The sequence below is a fragment of the Drosophila virilis genome, chromosome 2 (assembly GCF_030788295.1).
Source record: "Drosophila virilis strain 15010-1051.87 chromosome 2, Dvir_AGI_RSII-ME, whole genome shotgun sequence".
NCBI classification, from domain to species: Eukaryota; Metazoa; Arthropoda; class Insecta; order Diptera; family Drosophilidae; genus Drosophila; species Drosophila virilis.
The window spans coordinates 3454862-3475213 of NC_091544.1; the positions used below are offsets into that span (position 1 = coordinate 3454862).

At 42.9% G+C, this 20352-nt stretch overlaps 1 protein-coding gene across 20 annotated transcripts in view; it reads right to left on the minus strand.

Annotated features, from left to right (window-relative positions):
• Positions 1-20352, minus strand: part of scrib (scribble planar cell polarity protein) — a 70745-nt gene that overhangs the window by 12477 nt on the left and 37916 nt on the right. For 13 of the 20 annotated variants that reach the window (XR_004304921.2, XM_032439348.2, XM_032439339.2 and 10 more), the window contains 12 exons: positions 19286-19570; positions 16408-16518; positions 15672-15851; positions 14211-14369; positions 13881-14094; positions 13724-13812; positions 13385-13666; positions 13029-13307; positions 7107-8504; positions 6609-6851; positions 3263-3395; positions 2080-2398 (listed from right to left, as the gene is read on the minus strand). Coding sequence is in view for 19 of the 20 variants with exons in the window: in XM_032439348.2 (XP_032295239.1) it covers positions 2080-2398; positions 3263-3395; positions 6609-6851; positions 7107-8504; positions 13029-13307; positions 13385-13666; positions 13724-13812; positions 13881-14094; positions 14211-14369; positions 15672-15851; positions 16408-16518; positions 19286-19570 (3692 nt within the window). In the remaining variant the exon portion in view is untranslated. Of the gene's footprint in view, positions 1-2079; positions 2399-3262; positions 3396-5098; positions 8505-8740; positions 10716-13028; positions 13308-13384; positions 13667-13723; positions 13813-13880; positions 14095-14210; positions 14370-15671; positions 15852-16407; positions 16519-19285; positions 19571-20352 lie in introns of those variants that run through there. The other 7 variants (XM_032439345.2, XM_032439354.2, XM_032439340.2 and 4 more) reach the window with 6 other exon arrangements.

Consider the following 20352-nt stretch of genomic DNA (forward strand, 5'->3'; position numbering starts at 1 on the left):
CAGAGTCAACAACTAGAAGCAAACGCGCCATGGGCGACGGCGGTACACGCCAGACATACGTTGCCTGATAAACATGTAAAGGTACGCCAGCCAACAGCATGGACAGACGACAGTCGAGCAACAAAAAACAAGTAAGAGGTTCTAGTCGGGAGCTCCCGACTAGGGGATACCCTCAAACCTCTTCTTCCAACATCAAATGCAGATATATATTCTATTTTAGAAGCTATATGTCAAGTTTGCTGACAAACAGGATATCGATATCGATTTTTATCGATTTCTTGGAAACGGAGTAAGTTATCGATTATCGGAAATAAACTCGACCTGCGCGGTAACTAGGAGCAGCTACATCTAAAATTTCAAGTCTCTGGCTCTTATAGGTTCTGAGATCCTTGCGTTCATACATACGGACGGACGGAAGGAAGGACAGACAAACGGACATGGCTAGATCTACTCGGCTACTGATGCTGATCAAGAATATATATACTTTATGGGGTCGGAGATGCTTCCTTCTGCCTGTTACATACATTTGGATTTCGCACTAATTCAATATACCCTTATACCCATTTTTAATGGGTTCAGGGTATAAAAAAAAAATAACAACCTGCTTGAAGGGTGCTGGAGGCCAACGGGAATGGGAATGACATCAGCAGTGGCTCCCAGTTGCCTTCTGACATACATGAGAGGTACATACATAGAGATACTTATATTTAAGCCAGCAACAGCTTGGTGGAGTTGGCAAAAGCTTGCGCGTTGCGGCTGCTACATGTTGCATGCAACTGCGAATGACACTGACAGCGATTTTGTATGTTAACAAACTAAGTCGCCACGCCACGATTATTATTTTTTTCAATACAGTTCTCGAGTTGCACTCGAAAAGGATCAGAGAGATTCTTTAGGAGCAGAATTATGCCCACGCATAAATTGAAATGTACGCACTGCCTAAATTATGCCTAGCTCGTGCTGAGCGCGTGTTGTATCCGCCCACGACGCGACCTTTTCAGTTGCCCGTTTGCCATTAATGCTGGCTGCGTGGGAGGCGCCTCGAACGCAATTTGCGGCTTGCTTGAAAAATGAAGTTAACCAATTGCGAAAACAGCTGGCATTGGGCCGGCGGGAATTGAATTTTCAGCCAGTGCACAAAAGCAAAACTCTGCCAATCGAGCAGCTCGCGGGCATGGGAGAACATTGCGTATACGCGATGTGCTGCAAAATAAACACACAAAGCGCCGTAATGCGAGAATAAATTTGGCTGCTACCAGTCGAAGCTGTATGCCAGTGCCTTTTATAGATAATGTCGAGTTATGCGCCACTGGATGGATATATTAAAACAGAACCTGCTCTCATTCTCCTTCTCGCTCTCGTTCTATCTCTCTGCCTGTTGGCTCAAGAAATATGAGGCACGCATAAGAGGCATAACATGTTTTTAAGTGGCAAAACGCCTCAGAGGCTCCTCTGCGATTTACGAGTCCAGACAACGCCTAAGTGCTACTTAAAACTTAAACCGCCTTGGGTGTTTATATGCTCAAGTGTGGGTACTTAATATAGATATATGATATATAACTACATGTAAGGGCTACTTATTTAACTTGCTTATAAATGCTTATAACATACACACTACGTTTCGATAATGATGATCAGCTCCGTCAATTGGCTGGATGTGCGGCATGTGGAGTGAAAAAATATGAACTACGATATATGTTTGTGTCTGTGTGTATGTGTGTCAGAGAGAGAAAGAGATAGACAGATGCTTATGGATAATTTAATTTAAGAGCAACATAAATCAAAGCTTTTTTTCTTTGCACCGGCACCAGCACCAAACCAAAAGGCAGCAGTCGAAAACTTTACCAATGCCTAAAACTTAACATAAAGCAAATAGATAAGACAAATGCACAAACACCTTGGATTATAGCTAATATGTGTGGAAGTGTGCGGGTGTGTGTGTGTGTGTGTGTCATTATCATAATTGTGTTGTGGAGTGACCAATTGTGGACGTGTCTGTGCATTGAAATGTAACATAAAATGCAAAAAAGAGCGCAAGCACCAATGATCCAATAAGACTTTGCTCTGAAGCGCACTTACCTCATGTCCTCCGCATCATCGAACTGTGCCCGCACGACATTGTCAACGACATCCTTGCGGCCGCTTGCCTGCAGTTCGTTGTGGTCCTCGTCGTCGTCGTCGACGTCGTCGTCGCTGTTGTACTCGCTGCTGCTGCTGTTGTCAGCGGTATCCTGTTGCCTGTTATCAGGATGCCTGGCATCGTCGTCCTTGTCAATGTTGTCATTGGCAGCATCTAATAATCGGGATTTCTTATCACGACGCAGTGTTGCAATTTTCTTTTCCTCTTCCTGCCGTAACTTTTCGACTTCGTCCTTTGACAGGAACGAAAAAACTTTATCTGCAATTTATAGGAAGAAGTAAAACCACTTTAGTTAACCACCCTTCACTTAAAGCCGCCTACATTTTATTGCGCTGAAAGTGCAGACCGCCAACCGCCCACACCCCCCTCGTCCATCAAATCCCCTTTACTTAAAGCTAGTAAAAAAATATATATAAATTAGTTAAATAAAAAAAAGCCGTGCTGTTGCACTAGCCAACGCCTCCGTGGTTAGCATTAATCCCTGACTGCAGTTGCGCACGTCAACCGCAGCCTTGTGAAGGCTCTCTTTCTCTCGCCCTCTCCCTCAGTCTTACTCTTACCTCCTTTGACGTTTCTTTGTCATGCAAATTCTACCGAGGCAGGCGCTACGTACAGTCGCACGCCTCCTTTTCTAATTACACAAGCCACTGAGCAAAAACCTGATAAGAATTGCCAGCACAAGACACAAGAAGCAATGGATACGCGGCCCGTCAACCAACCACTGAGAGCTAAGAGCTTCATTTTCATCTTATTATTGTGTATCTTGTGCGCAACAGAATTTTTATACTCGTTCAAAAAAGTGAAAAGAGTATATAGATTTGTATGCCACTCCTCTATGGAAGCTAGAGAATTTATATATACTGAGATATGTGTTAAGATTATGTACTCTGACCACATGGAAAAATCTACATCGTCATCTGAAATGACATCAACTATCGAATGAACGAACTCCTCTAAATAACGATAGAATAATTCAGCCTTTTTTGCATATGCGAATTGATGAACGGCAGCTCGCCGCTGGGTGCAGGGCATCTTCTAGTCGGTCACTGCCAACTGAACTACTCTTGCTTGTTTGATGTGTTGGTTGTGTTGTTTTCTCTTTGCAGTTAGACACCAACTCACCTGTCTTTTGTGTGGGCTTGTGTTGATCCTCCATGGCAGACTCAAAGAATCGTTTTTTATCGGATACCGATTTAGGCACTTTTGTGGGTGTTGGTGTGGCCATGGCCTTCTCATGCTCGGCCGCAGGTGATAGCTGGAAAAATGCAAAACCTTTTGTTAGCAAGTCATAAAAAATAAAAAAAGCATTCAATGAGTACCCAAAACAAACAAAAAGTCAATAGTCAAAAACTTGACTCGCGTTGTCTATTTTCAATTAAACGACTGGAAAAACTGCAGTTTTCAAAATGAACGTCAAAGAAATCCGAAACGACCATAAACCAAATTGATGGCACTGCACAAGTTTATTAAAAAGCACATGGAACGATGGTGGAGCATTTGTTAGTCTGACACGCCAGCAACAGGGACGCGTACGCGGCAGCGGGGCAGAAACAGCAACAGAAGGATGTTAGGAGCAGCTCACGAAATGACCAACAAAAGGAGGGAATCAACGCATTGTTTTTGCCCCAAGGCATATAATTTACGGGCGCGGGGACGCAAATTACAGCTGTGGCGGCTGGTATGAGCCCAGCAGAGCACAGAGGGCAGAACTGGACTGGGTCAGGCAATTTATCATCCAAAGTCATGTACTGTCGGTTTTATGCTTTCAAGCAATTTCTTCGGTTTAGGCAATATGAGAAGGCCAATGCCTGCAGGGTAAGAAAGGTGGGGGAGGGGCGCGAGTGTGTGTGGGCGGCTGCTGTAACGACGACAAAGTCATTAAACGGCAGTAGTAAGAGCAAGAGCAAGAGCAAAAGCCAGCGTTAAACTGCACAAATTGCAACCTTATCCTTTGGCTTGCATGAATAACACACACACACGCACGCACACTCGAACGCGCTACAATGGCCAACACACAAGGCCAGGCTCATAAATAAAGGAGAGCAGCAAGCGACCGACTAACGACAAGTGCATGGAAAAGCGATATCAGCAGCTAATCCACCCAATTCCCAACTCCCCCTGAGGACAAGTCAAGTACGCAGCTACATATACAAAAGCCATCAGGCAACAGCCAGGAGCCGGCAGCTGGCAGCCAAGGATCCGGTCAGCTGTATTTTTAGTAAAGAAATTAATTTCGTATCGGATTTTTCGATTTTCAATTAAACTCGATACTCGTACTTAGATTGAAGCAACAGCAACGACGAGCGGCGACCGGCTCCTTTATAACCTATGCCATGCACCCTGCCAGGACGAACGGCGGACGAGCTAATAGAAATTTATTGAGCCATGAAAGTGTTGAGAAAATGGCCACAAGCGCAACCAACTGCAGCAGCAGCAGCAGCTGCATGTGCAGACGGGTCAAGCAGTTCTGGTCAGCGCATTAAAAGCCAATAAGCTATTGAATAATTCCCCCCTTCACCACTCAAGTGTCTGTGTTTGAGTTTTATGTTAGTGTGTGTTAGTGTGTTATCAATACACAGACATTGGCAGCGCTTATCGCGTATCGCAATTAACAGTGTCAACTGATAAGATAAGACTGCGAGTCTGCGAGTTGGCTCAAAGCTGAGGCCAACTGCGTCGCATTGCCCAAAGCGGCAAATCAGTGCAGCGCCGGGCGCCAAAGCGTGCGGCACGTAGCGTGCAGCAGGGGCGTGGGGCGTGGCATGTTCAGTTAGCCAAGTTGCGAACCAGTACAGCTCAGGTGAATTAGCCAAGGTTACGCAGAGCATAACTTATCGTTTAGATAAGCTCATATCAACTGGGTGGGGACAACACAAAATGAAAGAGTGAAAGCCAACATGTCGAATTACACAGAATCGTTTATTTAAGATAGGTATTTAAAAAAAATATTCAACTTGTTTGGTTAGTCAAAATAAATTAGCATTAAAATCAACTTAAGAGCTCTACGCAAAAATTAACTATATAAATTGTAAAATTTGTAAAAATTGCATTTGTATTTTTTGTAATTTGTGTGTCTGCCTTGTGTATAGGTGTGTGTATGTGTGGATTTTACTTCAATTTTCTCGTTGGTTTTTATTCGTGTTCGCCAAGTTGTGAAATAAAAGAGAAAGGAATCGAGCGGGCGGGAGGTAACTGCAGCGCTTTAAGCAACGAACGTTTCAATCAACGTCAAATTAAACTCGACCAAAAGCAGATAGAGAGAGCGAGCGTGCGAGCGAGAGGGAGGAAGCGATAGAAAAAAAAAGAAATAGAGAAAGAGAGTAAGCTGAATGTTGATTGAGGTGCTTAGGGGCGGCGGTTGGGTGCGCACATTTAGCTTGAACTGTTCACGGACTGTCTGTGCTGTGTGTCAGCAGGAATTTGGCAGGTGTGGTGGCTGGCGCCAAAGTCAACAAAAAGTCGCATCTAATTAGGAAGACAGATGCGGCGGATTGCAGGTTGCAGGTGATATGCGGCAGGTTGCAGTAGTTGTCCGCCCGCCACCCCAACCACAACTCGGTTGGTTGCCGGCAAGCAATCAATCAAATAAAAATATTGAAAGCTACAGCAGCGTCTGCACGACGCTGCTCAATTTGCTGTTGCACTTTTAATTGATGGCTAAAAAGGTGTTGGATTTTAATTAAAATGCACGAGGCCCTGGTCGTGAACTGTGCGGCGGCAGGGGGCAGTTGGTTTGTGGTAATGCAATTGAGGCAGTTAACTAGGGAGCACTTAAGAAGCGTCGCCAGCTTGACCCAGAAAGCAACAGGCACAGACGCCAGGCAGAGCCAGAGCTAGCTCAAGTGGACATTTCGAAAGTGGGCTACACGGTCGTCTCCTTGCCACTTGGCGTTGTGGGCGTTTGGGGCATTCGGGGCGTGGAGGGTGCTGTTGTTGTTAAAAGCTGTGGCTGTGACTGCGAACGCAGCTTAAGGTTGCCCATGCCACGCAGACCGTGCGGCTTCTGGGCCACAGGAGGCGGCGGCGCTGTGCGCAGCTTGCTGGGCTTTAGCGGTCGCTTTGGTGGCAAGGGCGGCGGAGTGGGCGAGGTGGAGGCGCGACAATTTAGGGAGGTGTCGCTACTGCGACGGGAATCAAAGAACGCGGTATTACTATAAATGGCCTCCTCTTCGATGGTCGAATAGATTTCCTCGGCTGTCTCATAGTAACTGCTGTAGGGCGCAGCAACCGCAGATGCGGTCTTTGTCAGCAGCGACGAGTTGGAGGAGTTAATGGAGAAGGAGCTGCTGGTGCCCAGCGATGAGTTCGATATGTCAACGCGAGCTGTGGTCATGTTCTGGTAATTGCTATTTGAGTCTGGGCTGACCAGAATTTCCGAGAACGTTGGGAACTTCATGGTGGCATAGGAGGGCGACTTGGGCGTGGCAACGGGCGTGGACGTTGAGACAGCAACACGCGTTTCACTCACCGGTAACTGTGACGCCTGCAGATAAAGCGACCCGGCTGTGGAGGAGCCGCCACCTTGGGCAGCCGCCACCTGGCGCTGATCGCCGGGCCGCAGCAGCACGTTGAACACGGGCTGCGGCGGCGAGGCCGCACCGCCCAACCGAAGTTTATTGGGCTGTTGCGGCTGCGGCAGGCTGGCATATTGCACGGGCAGTATTTGGGCCGCGGGAAAGATTTGTGCGGGCGTTGCGGGCCCCAACAGCAGCTGCTGCGGCAGCGGCAGCGGCGCGGCATCCATCAGATAGTTGTTAGCATTGGCAATGGGAGAATAAGATGTTGTTGCGTTAGTGGCGACAGCGGTTAGTGGCGGCTCATGCAAATGACGTGCTGATGAATGCTGGGCGGGCGGTGCGGGTGGTTCGGCGCTTGTCGGTGTTGGTGGCATTGATATTGGGGGTGGTGGGGGCAGTGGCAGGCTGTCAATGTCAGTGTCGCAACAATCTAGAAAAGGGTTGTTTACCGCATAGTTGCTGTTGTCGCCCCCGCCGCTGCCGGCTGCTATGGGTATGGGCGGCGCCGGCTCGTAGGGAGCGCGCAGCTGATTCCTCATCTCGTTCTCGCGCAACAGGAAATCCCGATGCTGCTCCGGCGTTACCAATATATTGTCCGGTGAGTTCTCGTGAACGAAATCATTTGGACGCCGCTGTGCTGGCGGTAGTGCCTCCATATAGACCGATTCCTCTAACAGCGAAGCCGCCAGCTTGGGCAGCGGTGATTTGGGCAGCGTCGAGTAGTTGACGGGCGGCGGCGGCGGGCTCTCGCGTGGCCTGGAGGACGACTTGGTGGCCAGGCGAACGGGCAGCTTGGCCACCTGGTGTATGGTATTGGTGCTGGCGTCGTGCTCGAACACCGCAAAATCACCCTGGCCCACATCGGTGGCCTGGAAGGTCTCGAGCGCCACGTTGCGCACCAGATCGGCCTTTTTGAGCTGCGGCTTGGGCAGCGTGGGCGGCGGCACTTTGGGCCGGGCGCCCGTCAAGTTCTCCGTCGACTTCGAGATGACCGTGCTGGGCGTGCTGCGACCACTGGAATGCGACTGCTCGATCAGATCCTCGTTAGAGCGTGAGGTGCCAAAGAAGAACTGATCACGCGGTGAGCGCGGCGACATGCTGATTGCCTTGGCAATTTGCGTGTATTCATCATCTTCATATGGCTCCACCTGACGGAAGGGATTCTCGCGCTCCAGCTCACCCGGTCGCTCGGGCGATGTGGCGCGGGAGACACGCTGCAGCTGTGGTGATTCTACCTCGCGTATGCGCGCTACGGTCGGAACAATGGGCGGCGGCTTTTCCGGACGACGCTCCAGCGTGGAGCTGGCCGAGGAGCTGGGACTGGTAGCGCGCAGTATACCCTTGCGCGGCATGCGACCCAAGGCCTTTGTGCGCGTATCCTGCTCCGAGTCATAGGCGCGCGAGAAGCGATCTGGCGTGCGGGAACGCGAGCGCTCATAATCCGACTTGGAGCGCTCGTCTCCACTCAGATCGAAACTGACGGACTTTCGATGGCCACCCGCGTACTCGGGCGTGCTGCGCCCGGACCGTGACGGCTTATAGGGCCGGCAATCGCTCTCCGAATCGCTGGTGTAGCGTCCGCGCGGACGCTCAAAGCAATCGGAGTCGGTGTCGGCGTACGAAGGCGGCGACTGTATGTCGACGGGCGGCGAGGATTCATCCTCCTCCGCAATTGCATCAATGTCGTCCTCATCGTCATCCTCATCGTCTATGATATACACTGGCTCCGCCTTCTTGGGCGTTGTTGTGGGCTCTGGCACACGGCTCTCCTCCTGGCTCTCCAGCATTTGCTGATAGGAATAACGTGCTCCGGGCGCCACACGTTCCGGTGTCTGTGTGCCGCGCTGCTATTGGATTTTGGATTTTTGGGTTTTTCATTTAGTTTTTAGTTTTGTTGGTGGTGGGAACAGCTTCACACACAAGCATGAAACACAAATTTGCAATGTGCGACGTTAATTGAGTGCGTTTGAGTTTGCGTTTGAGTTTGAATTTGAGTTTGAGTGTGTGGTCTGTTGTGGATGTTGATATGCTGTTGAATGTTGGTTGTGCACATGATGACATGTTTGGTGCTATGGCAACCAGCTTGTTTTTTTTTTTTTTTTCTTAACATTACGTACACGTACAGGTACAGGTACAGGCCCGCCAGCACTTTGTTAGCCAATTAGCAATGTCGCTGTCTGATGATGAGGTGCAATTGCGTTGCTCTGGCCAATTTGCTTGATGGATGGAATGAGCTGCACACAACGGTTACGGCGTACTTAAAAACGAGTGTACGGCGTGGCGAAACAGAGACAAGGACGTTTAACAAGAACGAAAGGAAACAATGAGAGAACTTACAATGAAAACAAAATGGACAAAACATAAAGGATGCACACCGAGTAATCAATGTAAACGTTTTGAAACCACGCGTAAAAAGAAAGAAAACCCTGTCTATTATGATATCTCTCAATAATAATCTTTATATTCCCGCTCCTTGAAGCATACACGAAATAAGTGCACGCAGTTACGTTTAGAACATTTAGATTTCATTTATTGACATCAAAAATGCATACTCCATTATTCCATTTATCTAGCCGCATGTATTATATAATGACTAACATTAACTAACGACCAAGAAAATAAACCAACTGATCAAATCAAAAAGCTAACTCTTCCAAAAGCAACCACTCTCCCATTCAATTAACTATTAACAAATTGATTTCCAATAGATGTAACATAACACATACTTAAAATCCTAGTTGTAGTGAAAGTTTGTTCAACATTCAATAGTTAGTATAATAGTTGGCCAGACATTAACTTTTTTGTTTTTTGGCTTATTTGTACCTTGTGAGACTCCAAGTAAGTAGTATGATATTTATCTGTGAGTACTATTTAGTTGCGTAGTTGGACCTTTTCGTGTGCCTGTCGCACAGTGTTAAATATAACTATAACAATAATTTACAATAATAGACACTGCCTCAGATACATATACATATAACATATACATACATACATACGACCTTGTAAACATCGAAAGACAACAATACTTATACAGTATGTGAATACTGGACGCCGCAAAATGGCGGCACAGGAATGTTTAATACATCTTCATTTTGTTTTCGCTTTATAAAATACCGGGAGGGACTCTGAGTGTGTATTAAAGATGTTTTCATATTTATATATATCCCTGCAGATATTTGCCCAATGAAGTACATATCTTTATTCCCTAATAAGCAAGTTAAACATGGTACAGTTTATACTTTGAAGAGCGTAACTGAGAGTTAGCCTAACGACGATTGGCCATGCATTAAGTATCTTATATGTTGACCAATTCGAAAAACAAAAATCTAACCTAACTTGCTTTTAGACTGAACAATCGGTTAATAATTTCATTTGTTGTCTCCCATATTTGTGAAAATTTAATAATCCAACTGGAGACAAATACTTTGCTTTAATTAATTTTCAAGCGTTTCAGCCAGATTTCATGAAATTCGGACCACAGCTTCCATAAATACAACAGATATTTTAATTTTGAAGATATCTACATTCAATAAAAATACATACATATTTAGTTTTTAAAAAATCAATTACAACACGTTCGCAACAATTTAAATGTCTGCAAGGGTATTTAATCTTCGGCAGCCCGAAGTTGACTCTACTTTTTTGATTTTCTTTACAATTTGTATCATGTCCTTTCAACATTTACATAGTTAATTAGCCCAATAGACAGCTGGTCGGTGAGGGATATTGAAACCATTTGCTTAGACAGGTGCGGTCAGTATTCTTAAGATGCTAGATCGAGTGAATTTGTTGCCCTACGAATAGATATAGCCTCTGTGTTTTGAGTTATTTTCAGCCAGTGTTTAGTAACTCTTTGCCCATTGAACACGACGAGGCTTCATATGTTAACAACATCTTTAACAGATTGACTTTGACATGCTGCTGTCTGTCTGTATGTATTATTAGTTTGTTGTTGTTTAACCTTTCTTTTATTTTAAATATTTTCCTGTATTTTAAACTAAATACTCAGTCTTATAGTGGGAAACATCTGACGGTTAAGAAATACGCTGAATTGAGATCTGCGCAATTCGCGAAGGAAAATGACAATTGCGAATCGAAACGAATGCGAAACGCAAATAAAAAATAAAATAGAACAAAAACGGAGAAAATATAATATTAAAAAGAAAAATGAATATAAAAGAGGAAAAACAATATGTTGAAAAGCAGGGAACGGCGCGCACGTCATTGAGAGCAATAAAAAGAAGGAATGAGAAGAAGATAAGAGACATTTTAATGGAAATTCCTTTCCGCAGTTTTTGAATACTTATGTAGATATATAAAATAAACCATATATATATACATATATACATATATATTTGTATATACATTTATTATACGTGCCATCTATGCATATTAGGTATTTCTTTTCTCTTTTCCTGCTGCTGCTGCTGCCAATGCAAATCCAAATGCTACCCGATTTAAGGTAAGGCAACAGGCACAACAATCATACACAATAGCATGCCGCACAAGCCCAAGCAGCGGCAGCAGCCAGCCCAAAAGGTAACAATAAAGGCGCAAACAGAAATTGATATAAAATGTAAGTAGCATAAATAAGATAACAACAGCAACAACAACAATAACAACAACAACAGCGACAACGGCAACAACTTCAACAACAATATTGAGCAGGCAAAACGAAAGAAATGTGGTCTTCGGAATATGCTAATAAATAATAAATTGCCCGCTGCCATTTCAATAAATGTGGGACACGTGGTCCCAGCTCTGATTCCCAGGCCCTGGCATCAACAGGGGAGCCAACAGCTACAACAGCGATATACATATATATATATATATATAGGGGCTTAGCACAGCACCCTTCCGCATGCACTCTACTGTACAATAACTTATGCCTAACCCACCCTCACACTTGCCCAACGCCACCCCCACAGCCAACGCGCAATTCCCGAGACATTACTAAGTATGATTGTATAGTACTATATACTATCAAATCAAAATGCAGCAAATGACAAACAAACATACGACACGATTTATAATGAATACTCATGAGTAGCGTGTGATTGATGTTGTGTTCCATTTGTTGAGAGGGTAATATTGATATACTATATGGATATTTCTTGGGATATTTTGGGTAATCGATCAAATTAACTTCTGGACATTTATAACGTTTCTTAACTTTTGTTATAATACATTATTAAAATATATGCTTTCCGATACTCATTTAAAGTGGCTCAACATTATATCATAGTTATAAGAGGTTATGCTTTTCAATTTGAAATACGTTAAGTATCCATTCAAGTTGAAGGACTTCAACTTTTTAAAATTATTTTCTATCTTTTAAGTATAGCTTTTATAGTTACTAACTACATCAAAGAACTTAACTATAATCAAAGAACCATCACAATATAGATAAGTTAGGTTATTATTTGGAATGTTAGTTTGAAAGTCAATAACTTTTTTGAAATAACTTGATCAGCGTATTTAATGTATCTTAACGAGTCAGACGATAAATTGATTACCGTATTTTTTCACTTTTCTTGAATTTCAGTCAAAATTTGTTGTAAATAATTCACTATATCTCGATGTATATGACTTATTACTGGGCCATTTACATAAGTAGCAATCTCAAAGGGCCAGAATCTACTAAAAAAAAAACCAAGTATTCAGCTTTCCGATTTTGGGCTGTAAGCCTAGGCACATAAATATATGCGTATTGAAGTATATGACGATTTGGGTTTGGGGTTTCTGACACAATTAAAAATGTACAATATATGTATATATTTTTGCGATTTTCAAATTAGAATTTGCATTAACAAAAAACACGGAGGCTGACATTCTCTAAGAGCTGCAGGCACTGAGGAACGAGCGAACGAAACGATTATGTGATGTGAATTTTAAGTAGATGGAGTGTTCTTTTCATGTAGTAAGATTTGCGAGACATGACAAATGTTAGCGCATATGAGTTATATGAAATGTACAAATTTTATAAAATTTGAGATACGAACAGGCACAGATACAAGCACACGCATACACACAGACACGCGACCCGAAAGGTCAGACGTTAGTGAAGTTATTGAAGATAACAGGCAAAAAATAAATAAATAAAATGAGTAAATAAAACAGGCGAAGGGTTTTTGACTTTTTAGGGTTTTATGTTTGGGTTTGTTGAACGCGCAGCAGAGCAGTCACTTGCGCTCGTGTATGTTAAGAGTGCGGCACAGAAAAATGAAAAGGACATCGAGACGTTAAACAAAGGTAACACGCACACACACACACAGGCACACAAACACACACTACACGTACACACACATAAAAATATTGAGACACAGAAATGTTGAAGTAAGTTAGCAAAAGACGTGCATCTGGATACATACCTGTTGTTGTTGCTGCTGCTGACTGGAATTGGTCTGTGTCTGGGTCTGTGCAACAGCAACTGGTGCCGTGGTCGTGGCCGCGGCCGCGGTCGCTGACTCCGCGGGCAACAGCGGCAGAGGTGCGGCGGGTGTGGTGGGCGTGGTAGGATTCGTATCGAGCGTGTGCTTCGATATAACAACCGTCGTTGTCTTTTGTATTTTATCCTGTTCATGATGCTCTGATGGTGACTTCGGTGGCACGGTGGTGAAGGCATCCGCAGCGCGCACAATTTCCAGCACCTAATTTGATTTAAACACGACAGGTAGGTAAGCTAGGCTACTGACCAGTCTGCCAAAGGCCAAGGACGTTGACTTACCTTCTCCTGGGTGCTCTTCTCCTGCCCAATTGTTGCCACTTGCTGCGTCTGCGGCGGCTGTTGCGTTTGTTCGGCGTGTATAAGCGCCACAGTCTGCGCGGCCACTGTGTCAGGCTGTGCCGAGTCGGCGTGTGCCGCAGACCCAGCGGGCGGCGTCGGTGTGGTGGGTGTGGGTGAAGGCGCCCCGTGCACAAGAGCAGCAGCTGCTGCCAGGCCTGTTTGGCTAGTGGGCTCCGGCATGGCAACAATATCTGGCTGTTGTCCCGCAAATACATCAAAGTCCTGCAAGTGGTCGAGATTTATAGGGTTTCATCAGTGGGCAATATGACTGGGACTTACCTGTCGTAGACGCTCGTCCTCGTCGTGATCCAAGCTGGAGACGCTCTGACTTTGGCTAAGCTCCGAGCCGGTTTCTGAAGCACGAGAGCCTGCGAGGAAACAATTTTTTAAGTTAAGTTAACATGGGAAAATCGTTACGACTTTGGGTTTTACTCACCTTGGCGACTGCCACCGCTGCAGGATGTAGACGAGTTAAAGCCAGTGCTCATGCCACCTGCTTGGCCAATGGAATGCATTAAACTAGATTTGTCGTAGCCCTTGCAGACTACCAATTGAATTTCATTGCCGGCAGTGCGCAGAACGTTGACCGCATCTTGATGCGAGGCGCCCAGAAGCGAATGACCATTGACCTCCAGCAGACGCATGCCCACCTGGGGTCGAGAGAAAAGTTTAGCTCACTTCAATTCAATTCAATTCAATTTCATGTGTCCCGCCACAGTTGGGCAACGAACTTTTGCGCCCAACTGTCAAGGAACCCACTCGTTACCTTAAGCCTTCCGTCGCGTCGTGCTGCTCCAACGGAGTTAATTTTAGACACGAAGACGCCCTCGTCAGACGGATCCGTAGGATTACCGCGCTGTCCATTCAAGCCACCCTTAATGTGCATGCCCAGGCGCTCGCCTTCGGCCTTGGCAAGTAATATTTCCTGCGATTTTCAACAACGACAACAATAACAATAGCATAAAAATTAGCATTGGCTTTGCTTAAGTGCTCGACAATTATAAAAACAGAGCAGAAACTAAGGTAAAGCAATTCACTTGATTATGACGATAAAGTTTTCCAAGATATTGCGGTAGATATAAGCCGTAGACAAAGCAATCAAAAAAATTAAATATCTTGGCTGTCTTATATTTTACAAGTTGGCCAAGACTAACAGGTAACAATGGCGTTTTTTTGAATACTCTTATTTTCTAGCGTCAATTAAATTAAATAAATAAATCCGAGTCTCATTAACAATAGTTCTTAATTAGATGAAACTGTATGAGCATCGTTTATCTATATCACCTGGCATTAAGACAGAGCTGATATTTCATTTTGTTCAAATTAAAATACCAATCGAAACTTTTTGAGTTGGGCATTGGCTTGTTCTCCCATCTATTTACTTTTTATAGAGCTTTGCCAATATCTTATCTGCAATTTATTCTTTAATCTGTTAAACATCTATACAAATGTGTCCTGTTTCTATAAAAAGGGGATCGTATCGTACTAGACCATTTTATTTATAGAACTAATTCTTAAAGTACAAAAAAAAAAGTAAGAGGTTCTAGTCAGAAGCTCCCGACTAGAGGATACCCTGAACCCTCTTCTTGCAACATCAAATGCATATATATATTATATTAGTTAGTAAGTTATCGATTATCGGAAACAAACTCGATCTGTGCAGTAGGAGCACCTACATCTCAAATTTCTAGCCCTTGTAGGTTCTGAGATCCTTGCGTTCATACATACGGACAGACGGACATGGCTAGATCGACTCGGCTATTGGTGCTGATCAAGAATATATATACTTTATGGGGTAGGAGATGCTTCCTTCTGCCCGTAACATACACTTGGATTTTGCATAAATACAGTTTTAATGGTGAGAATTACTGTGCTCCTAAAGATATTCTTTGTAATAAAGCTTAAATAATCTCTAATTGGGGCCGGTTTTATTGGGTGCAATTGGTTATATAGGTATCTTTAGCGTTTCCAATAGTTTGCAGAGTGTAGAGTATTGAAAAATCTTACCTGCGTCTTTACATAAACTACTTCTATGTGCTTTGCATCGTAAATGTTTGTTTAAGCATTCATAGAGCATAGGTGAAAGAGAAGTATAAATAGGTGTGGTGACTTAAAGCGTTAAATTTTTGATTCTTACATTAATACAAATACCATATATATACAGCACAAAAGCAAACTGAATACAAAAGGGGCGTACAATAACACTATTCACAATATTTTGGCTTACCTGAAAACCAGGCGGCAACGGATCGTGCTGTATGGTCAGCTTGATCTCATCGCCAGGCTTCAGCAGCTCCATTACAGCATCTTGATGTGTGGCCTTCGAGACGTCCGCCTCGTTGACTTTCAATATGCGATCGCCCATGCGCAGCTTGCCGCATTTGGATGCAATGCCCCCGGGCACAATCTATGAATGGAAAGAAAACATTATGATACATAAAATATATAAAAGAATGAGTTCCCAATGACTGATGATCGACGCACTATAAGAGCTGAGACAGTGATCTTTTTACCTCTTCAAAATAAATATTCCGTCTGGAACTATGAAAAAAAAAAAACTCCTTTGCCAAGACATTTGTAAACATACTTATACATGTTTAACATCTATCGGAGAATACATCATTTTTAGGTGAATATCGTGGTGGATGTCTATAACTTGAAGAAAGAAAACTAGGCCCAGGCAAAGGCGGTCATAAGCCGCTCTTAAGTTTATATAACTTTGTCTAACACACAGATGTCAAACGTTGTGAGTTCGCCAGACCCCATGGTTCATTTAATTGTTTGTAAAGACGCTGAGTACACTGCGAGCTAATTGTGCAGCTCATTTGCAACCGCAAGCTGTGGCAGCGAGAACTGCATTAGTTTGAAAAGTTTGTCCCTAGTTTTAAAAGCCATCTCTCGCCCATCCCCCCCATCACCGTACCGCACCACAATCTCAGCAATTTTCTGTTCGCTTTACTTACATGTGAAATGAAAATGCCCGGTTCGCGTGTGCCGAATGGCACACAGGAGTGATCCGTGCCGCCGATGATGCTGAAGCCGAGTGAGCCTTGATTCTTGGGCAGCACCACTTCCTACAGAGACAACAAAATGCGATATAAGTGGATGTTGTGCGTGTGGTAAAATATAAAACTAAACAAAAATCATACTACTAAAATATTGCTGTGTTCTAGCTGAAATTTGAAGAGCACATTATGATGAGTGCTTATGTGGGTGGGTGGGTGGCCTCATAAATGAGTGTGAGTGTGTGCAAAATTGTTGGTGATATTTACATGAACAAATTTCGAGTCTCATGTTTAACTAAAGGATAGATTAGAAAAAGACATTCACAAAGACACCAAGTTTTAAAACCAAACAAGAGACATGCAAATTATTCTTAAAGTTCCAACAAAACAGATATAACAAAACACCAGATAGTTAAGAGCCCGAAGATAATACTAAATAGCTATTTATGCTTTATGCATTCAGCATAACTTGATTGCATATTAAATAAAATATAATAAGTTAAAATAGTTATTTGGCATGCCGACAAATGTCCTGAGAATTTGCCACTGTACTTTAATCTTAATTAGCAGAACAAACAGGTGTATGCATATATGCCACACACAAGTTGCAAGTTGCACGTTGGTAAAAAGCTGCCTGCGGCTTGGCACAACTCAACAAGACACACACACACACACACACACGTTGTAAGCCTTTTCATAAAATGTCAAAATATATTTCAAGTTTTACATTCATTAGCCGAGCAGTTGACAGGCATTCGCCCGAAGAGCCTTTCTGCTGCAGACATAAACTATATAATTACGACTATACTATATAAGTTTTGTCAATTCACTAAAGCAAATTGCTTTCTTTGCTTGCTGGCAACAAAGTGGCACAATCGACGCCGTTGGCCAATCGTCTGTCAGAGATTCGGAAAGACTTTGCCAACAAGTGAAATTAAAAACAATTAAATATTTTATTTGTCATTCGAATGCAAGTTTGCCTTGATGTCAGTGTTTACACACAGCCAGTTGACAGGCGAATAAAACGTAAAATTCATAAGTTTGTTCAACGACTGTCGTTGACACAAACCATTGCACTGTGGGCGTGGCCCATTTGTAGAACTTTATTAACTCTTGCAACAAACGCTTTTTTCGTGTACTTTCCAGACAAAATGCATTATTAAAAGGATTCTGTATTCATGTGCGGCTCTGTGTATGTGTGCGCCAAGCACGACATAGTTTGCCAATTTACTTATTCATGTGGCAGGCGGTTAAGAGTTGCACAGATTTGTAGATTTTCAACAGGGCTTTAGACGATGACACTCGAGTGGCTAATGTTTGTGTGTGTGTGTGTGTGTGTGTGTGGGTGTGTGCAAAGCCGGCTTTAGTTGCAATTCGAACAGAGCTAAGTTACAGCTCTCATAATCACAAGTATTTGCTTTGGGAAACCTCAAAGAGAGAGGCTCGAGATATAATTTAGTTGAATTGCTGCTCTTAACTGCAAACAATTTCGCTTAAATCAACTGCTATTAGTAACTATTGGCAACTAGTAAGAGCTGTTATCTTTGATGTGACGAATACTGAATGCCCTTCTATTCAATCGGTTATCTTATCTCTGGCAAAATGGAATGTGAAAAGATAAATAAAGCTAAATAAAAATCTAAAATGAACTTAAATTCCTGATTGTTCCGATCGGAGCTAAAGGATATGGTCACTTCTGGGCTCGGAATTGATGTTTCAACATATGCAACTTCTTATTTGTTAGATAAGATATTTCAGAAACAGACAGATAGGGATATAAACAATTACAAACACACACATAAGGGTTGGAATTAAATTTATAAATATGCATTAAACCCTTTCGTCACAAAAATATATACCAAAATTATAATATAGCTGTTTTATTAGGTACGCGTTAAAAAAACCAATTAAAATAATAATTATTCTTAAATGCGTAAAAAAGTTAATGTTCCTAGTTAATTCGTTAGTAGGTTGATCAAATCATTTAGTTCTCATTTAAAACAATCAATTGTAATTTAGTAATTATTAAACGATACGTGTGTAAAATTAAAATTCCTGCATGCACCATTTACCAAATGCAAATCCTTTGAATGCTTATTGTATACAATATTAACGGATTGTTATGCAAGACCATAAACCAACTACAGCTACTAAACTATAAATAACTACTACTAATTCTTTTTTTGTTTAATTAGTTTCGATGTGCGTGTTTTGCATAATGCTTAACATTTCAATTATAATTGTTTAATTATGTGCATTGGCTACGCTTAGCTCAAACGCTTCAACATTCAAATTGAAGGAAATTGTCCATCTATTGGATCTGTGCTGGAGCGTTAGGAGCGTTGCCAGAAGCAAGGAGCTGAGTTTCGTTCAAGTCAAATCGCTTGCAAAAACGCACAAAAATTTTTTTTTATTTACAATGTATATCCAAATAAGTTTTATATGTGTAGGTGCTTAAGGGCTATACAAACATAAGATGAGGGCCAACAATAGAAAGAGCCAATTACATTTGAATACAACAATTTAAAAGGTGTTTTTTCGTGGTTGTATGTGGGTGTGGGTGTATGTGTGTGTGTGTTTGTGTATGTGTGTGTGTGTATGGTGTGCATAAGTAGGTGAAAAGAAGCTCTCATCCTTGTGGTTGATTGCCCGAGCAATGAGCAGCAAAATAATGCCCCATGGGGCGCCGCCACTCGGGTGGGTAACAGGAACATGTCTCAAAATTGGCTGCACTCGGCAGAGCGTGGCGTCGCTTTGTAAAGCTTTGCTAAGTTTCTAGTATTTGTTTTTTGCGTTTTTTTTTTTTTTAGTGTATGCGTGATGTTGTGATAGTCACCTCACTGATCAATGGCTCCGCCAGCTGATTGTCGGTGATGCGCGTCATTACCGTTTCCGTGAATGTGGACTTGGTGATGGTCTCGGTGACGCGGCCCAGCTCGGTGGGCGCGGCTGGGAACATGGGCAAATCGGGCTGCGGCTTGTTCACGTTCACAGTGACAGCGCTGACGCCCACCTCGTTGGGCCGTGCCACATGCACCTGATGCTGACTGCCGCCGCTGAGAAAATGTGCCGGTATCATCGCCTGAAAATCATCGCTGGTCAATGGCCGTAGGGATGAGGGCTGCTCGTTGATTGCGGACGCAGTTTGTTGATTGGTTTTTGTATTTGTTTTATTCGATTTGGACAAGTTATTGATTTTGGATTTTTTTTTTTTTTTTTGGTTTTTTTTTTGTGGAAAGTTCAGGTTTAAAGCAACATTTGGGTTTATAGAAAAAGAAACAAAAATATGTTGGTTTTTGTAAATTTCGTTACATATTTTCTTTTGATTTTGGGTCTAAAAGCTAAGCTAAACTTCCTAAATAACTGTAGATGGTATGTATGTGTAGCATTATATTTATATACAATTCCTGTCCAGACCTTAACTGGGCTCTTCAATCTCAGTGCAAAAGTACGCTAAAAGCCGAGGACAAGAAACAACACACAAATCGCTTGTGCACACTTATATACTAGATATGTTTGGGTATGGGGGGGTATAAAATATGAGACCAAAAATGTAAAAAGGTAACAAGATAAAACACGTAAAGGAACGCGCACAGGGCACATGCAAAACAAACACAAACAAATTTTATATAAATATATATATCTATATATATATATATATATAGATAGATGTGTGTACTAATATTGTAGTATATATGTATGTGTTGGCTAAGAGCTAGGGTTATGGGTTGATAATCTGGCAGATACGAGTATGTATTAGCACAATTAGATATATATTTATTTTATTGTATATATATAAATAAATTTATATGGAAGGTTTGTTTATGTGTTTATCAACAACAATTTGCATGAATCTCTTCGGGGTTGCCAGCTTGCGCGTCATTTGGCCAACAGCAGTTGAAG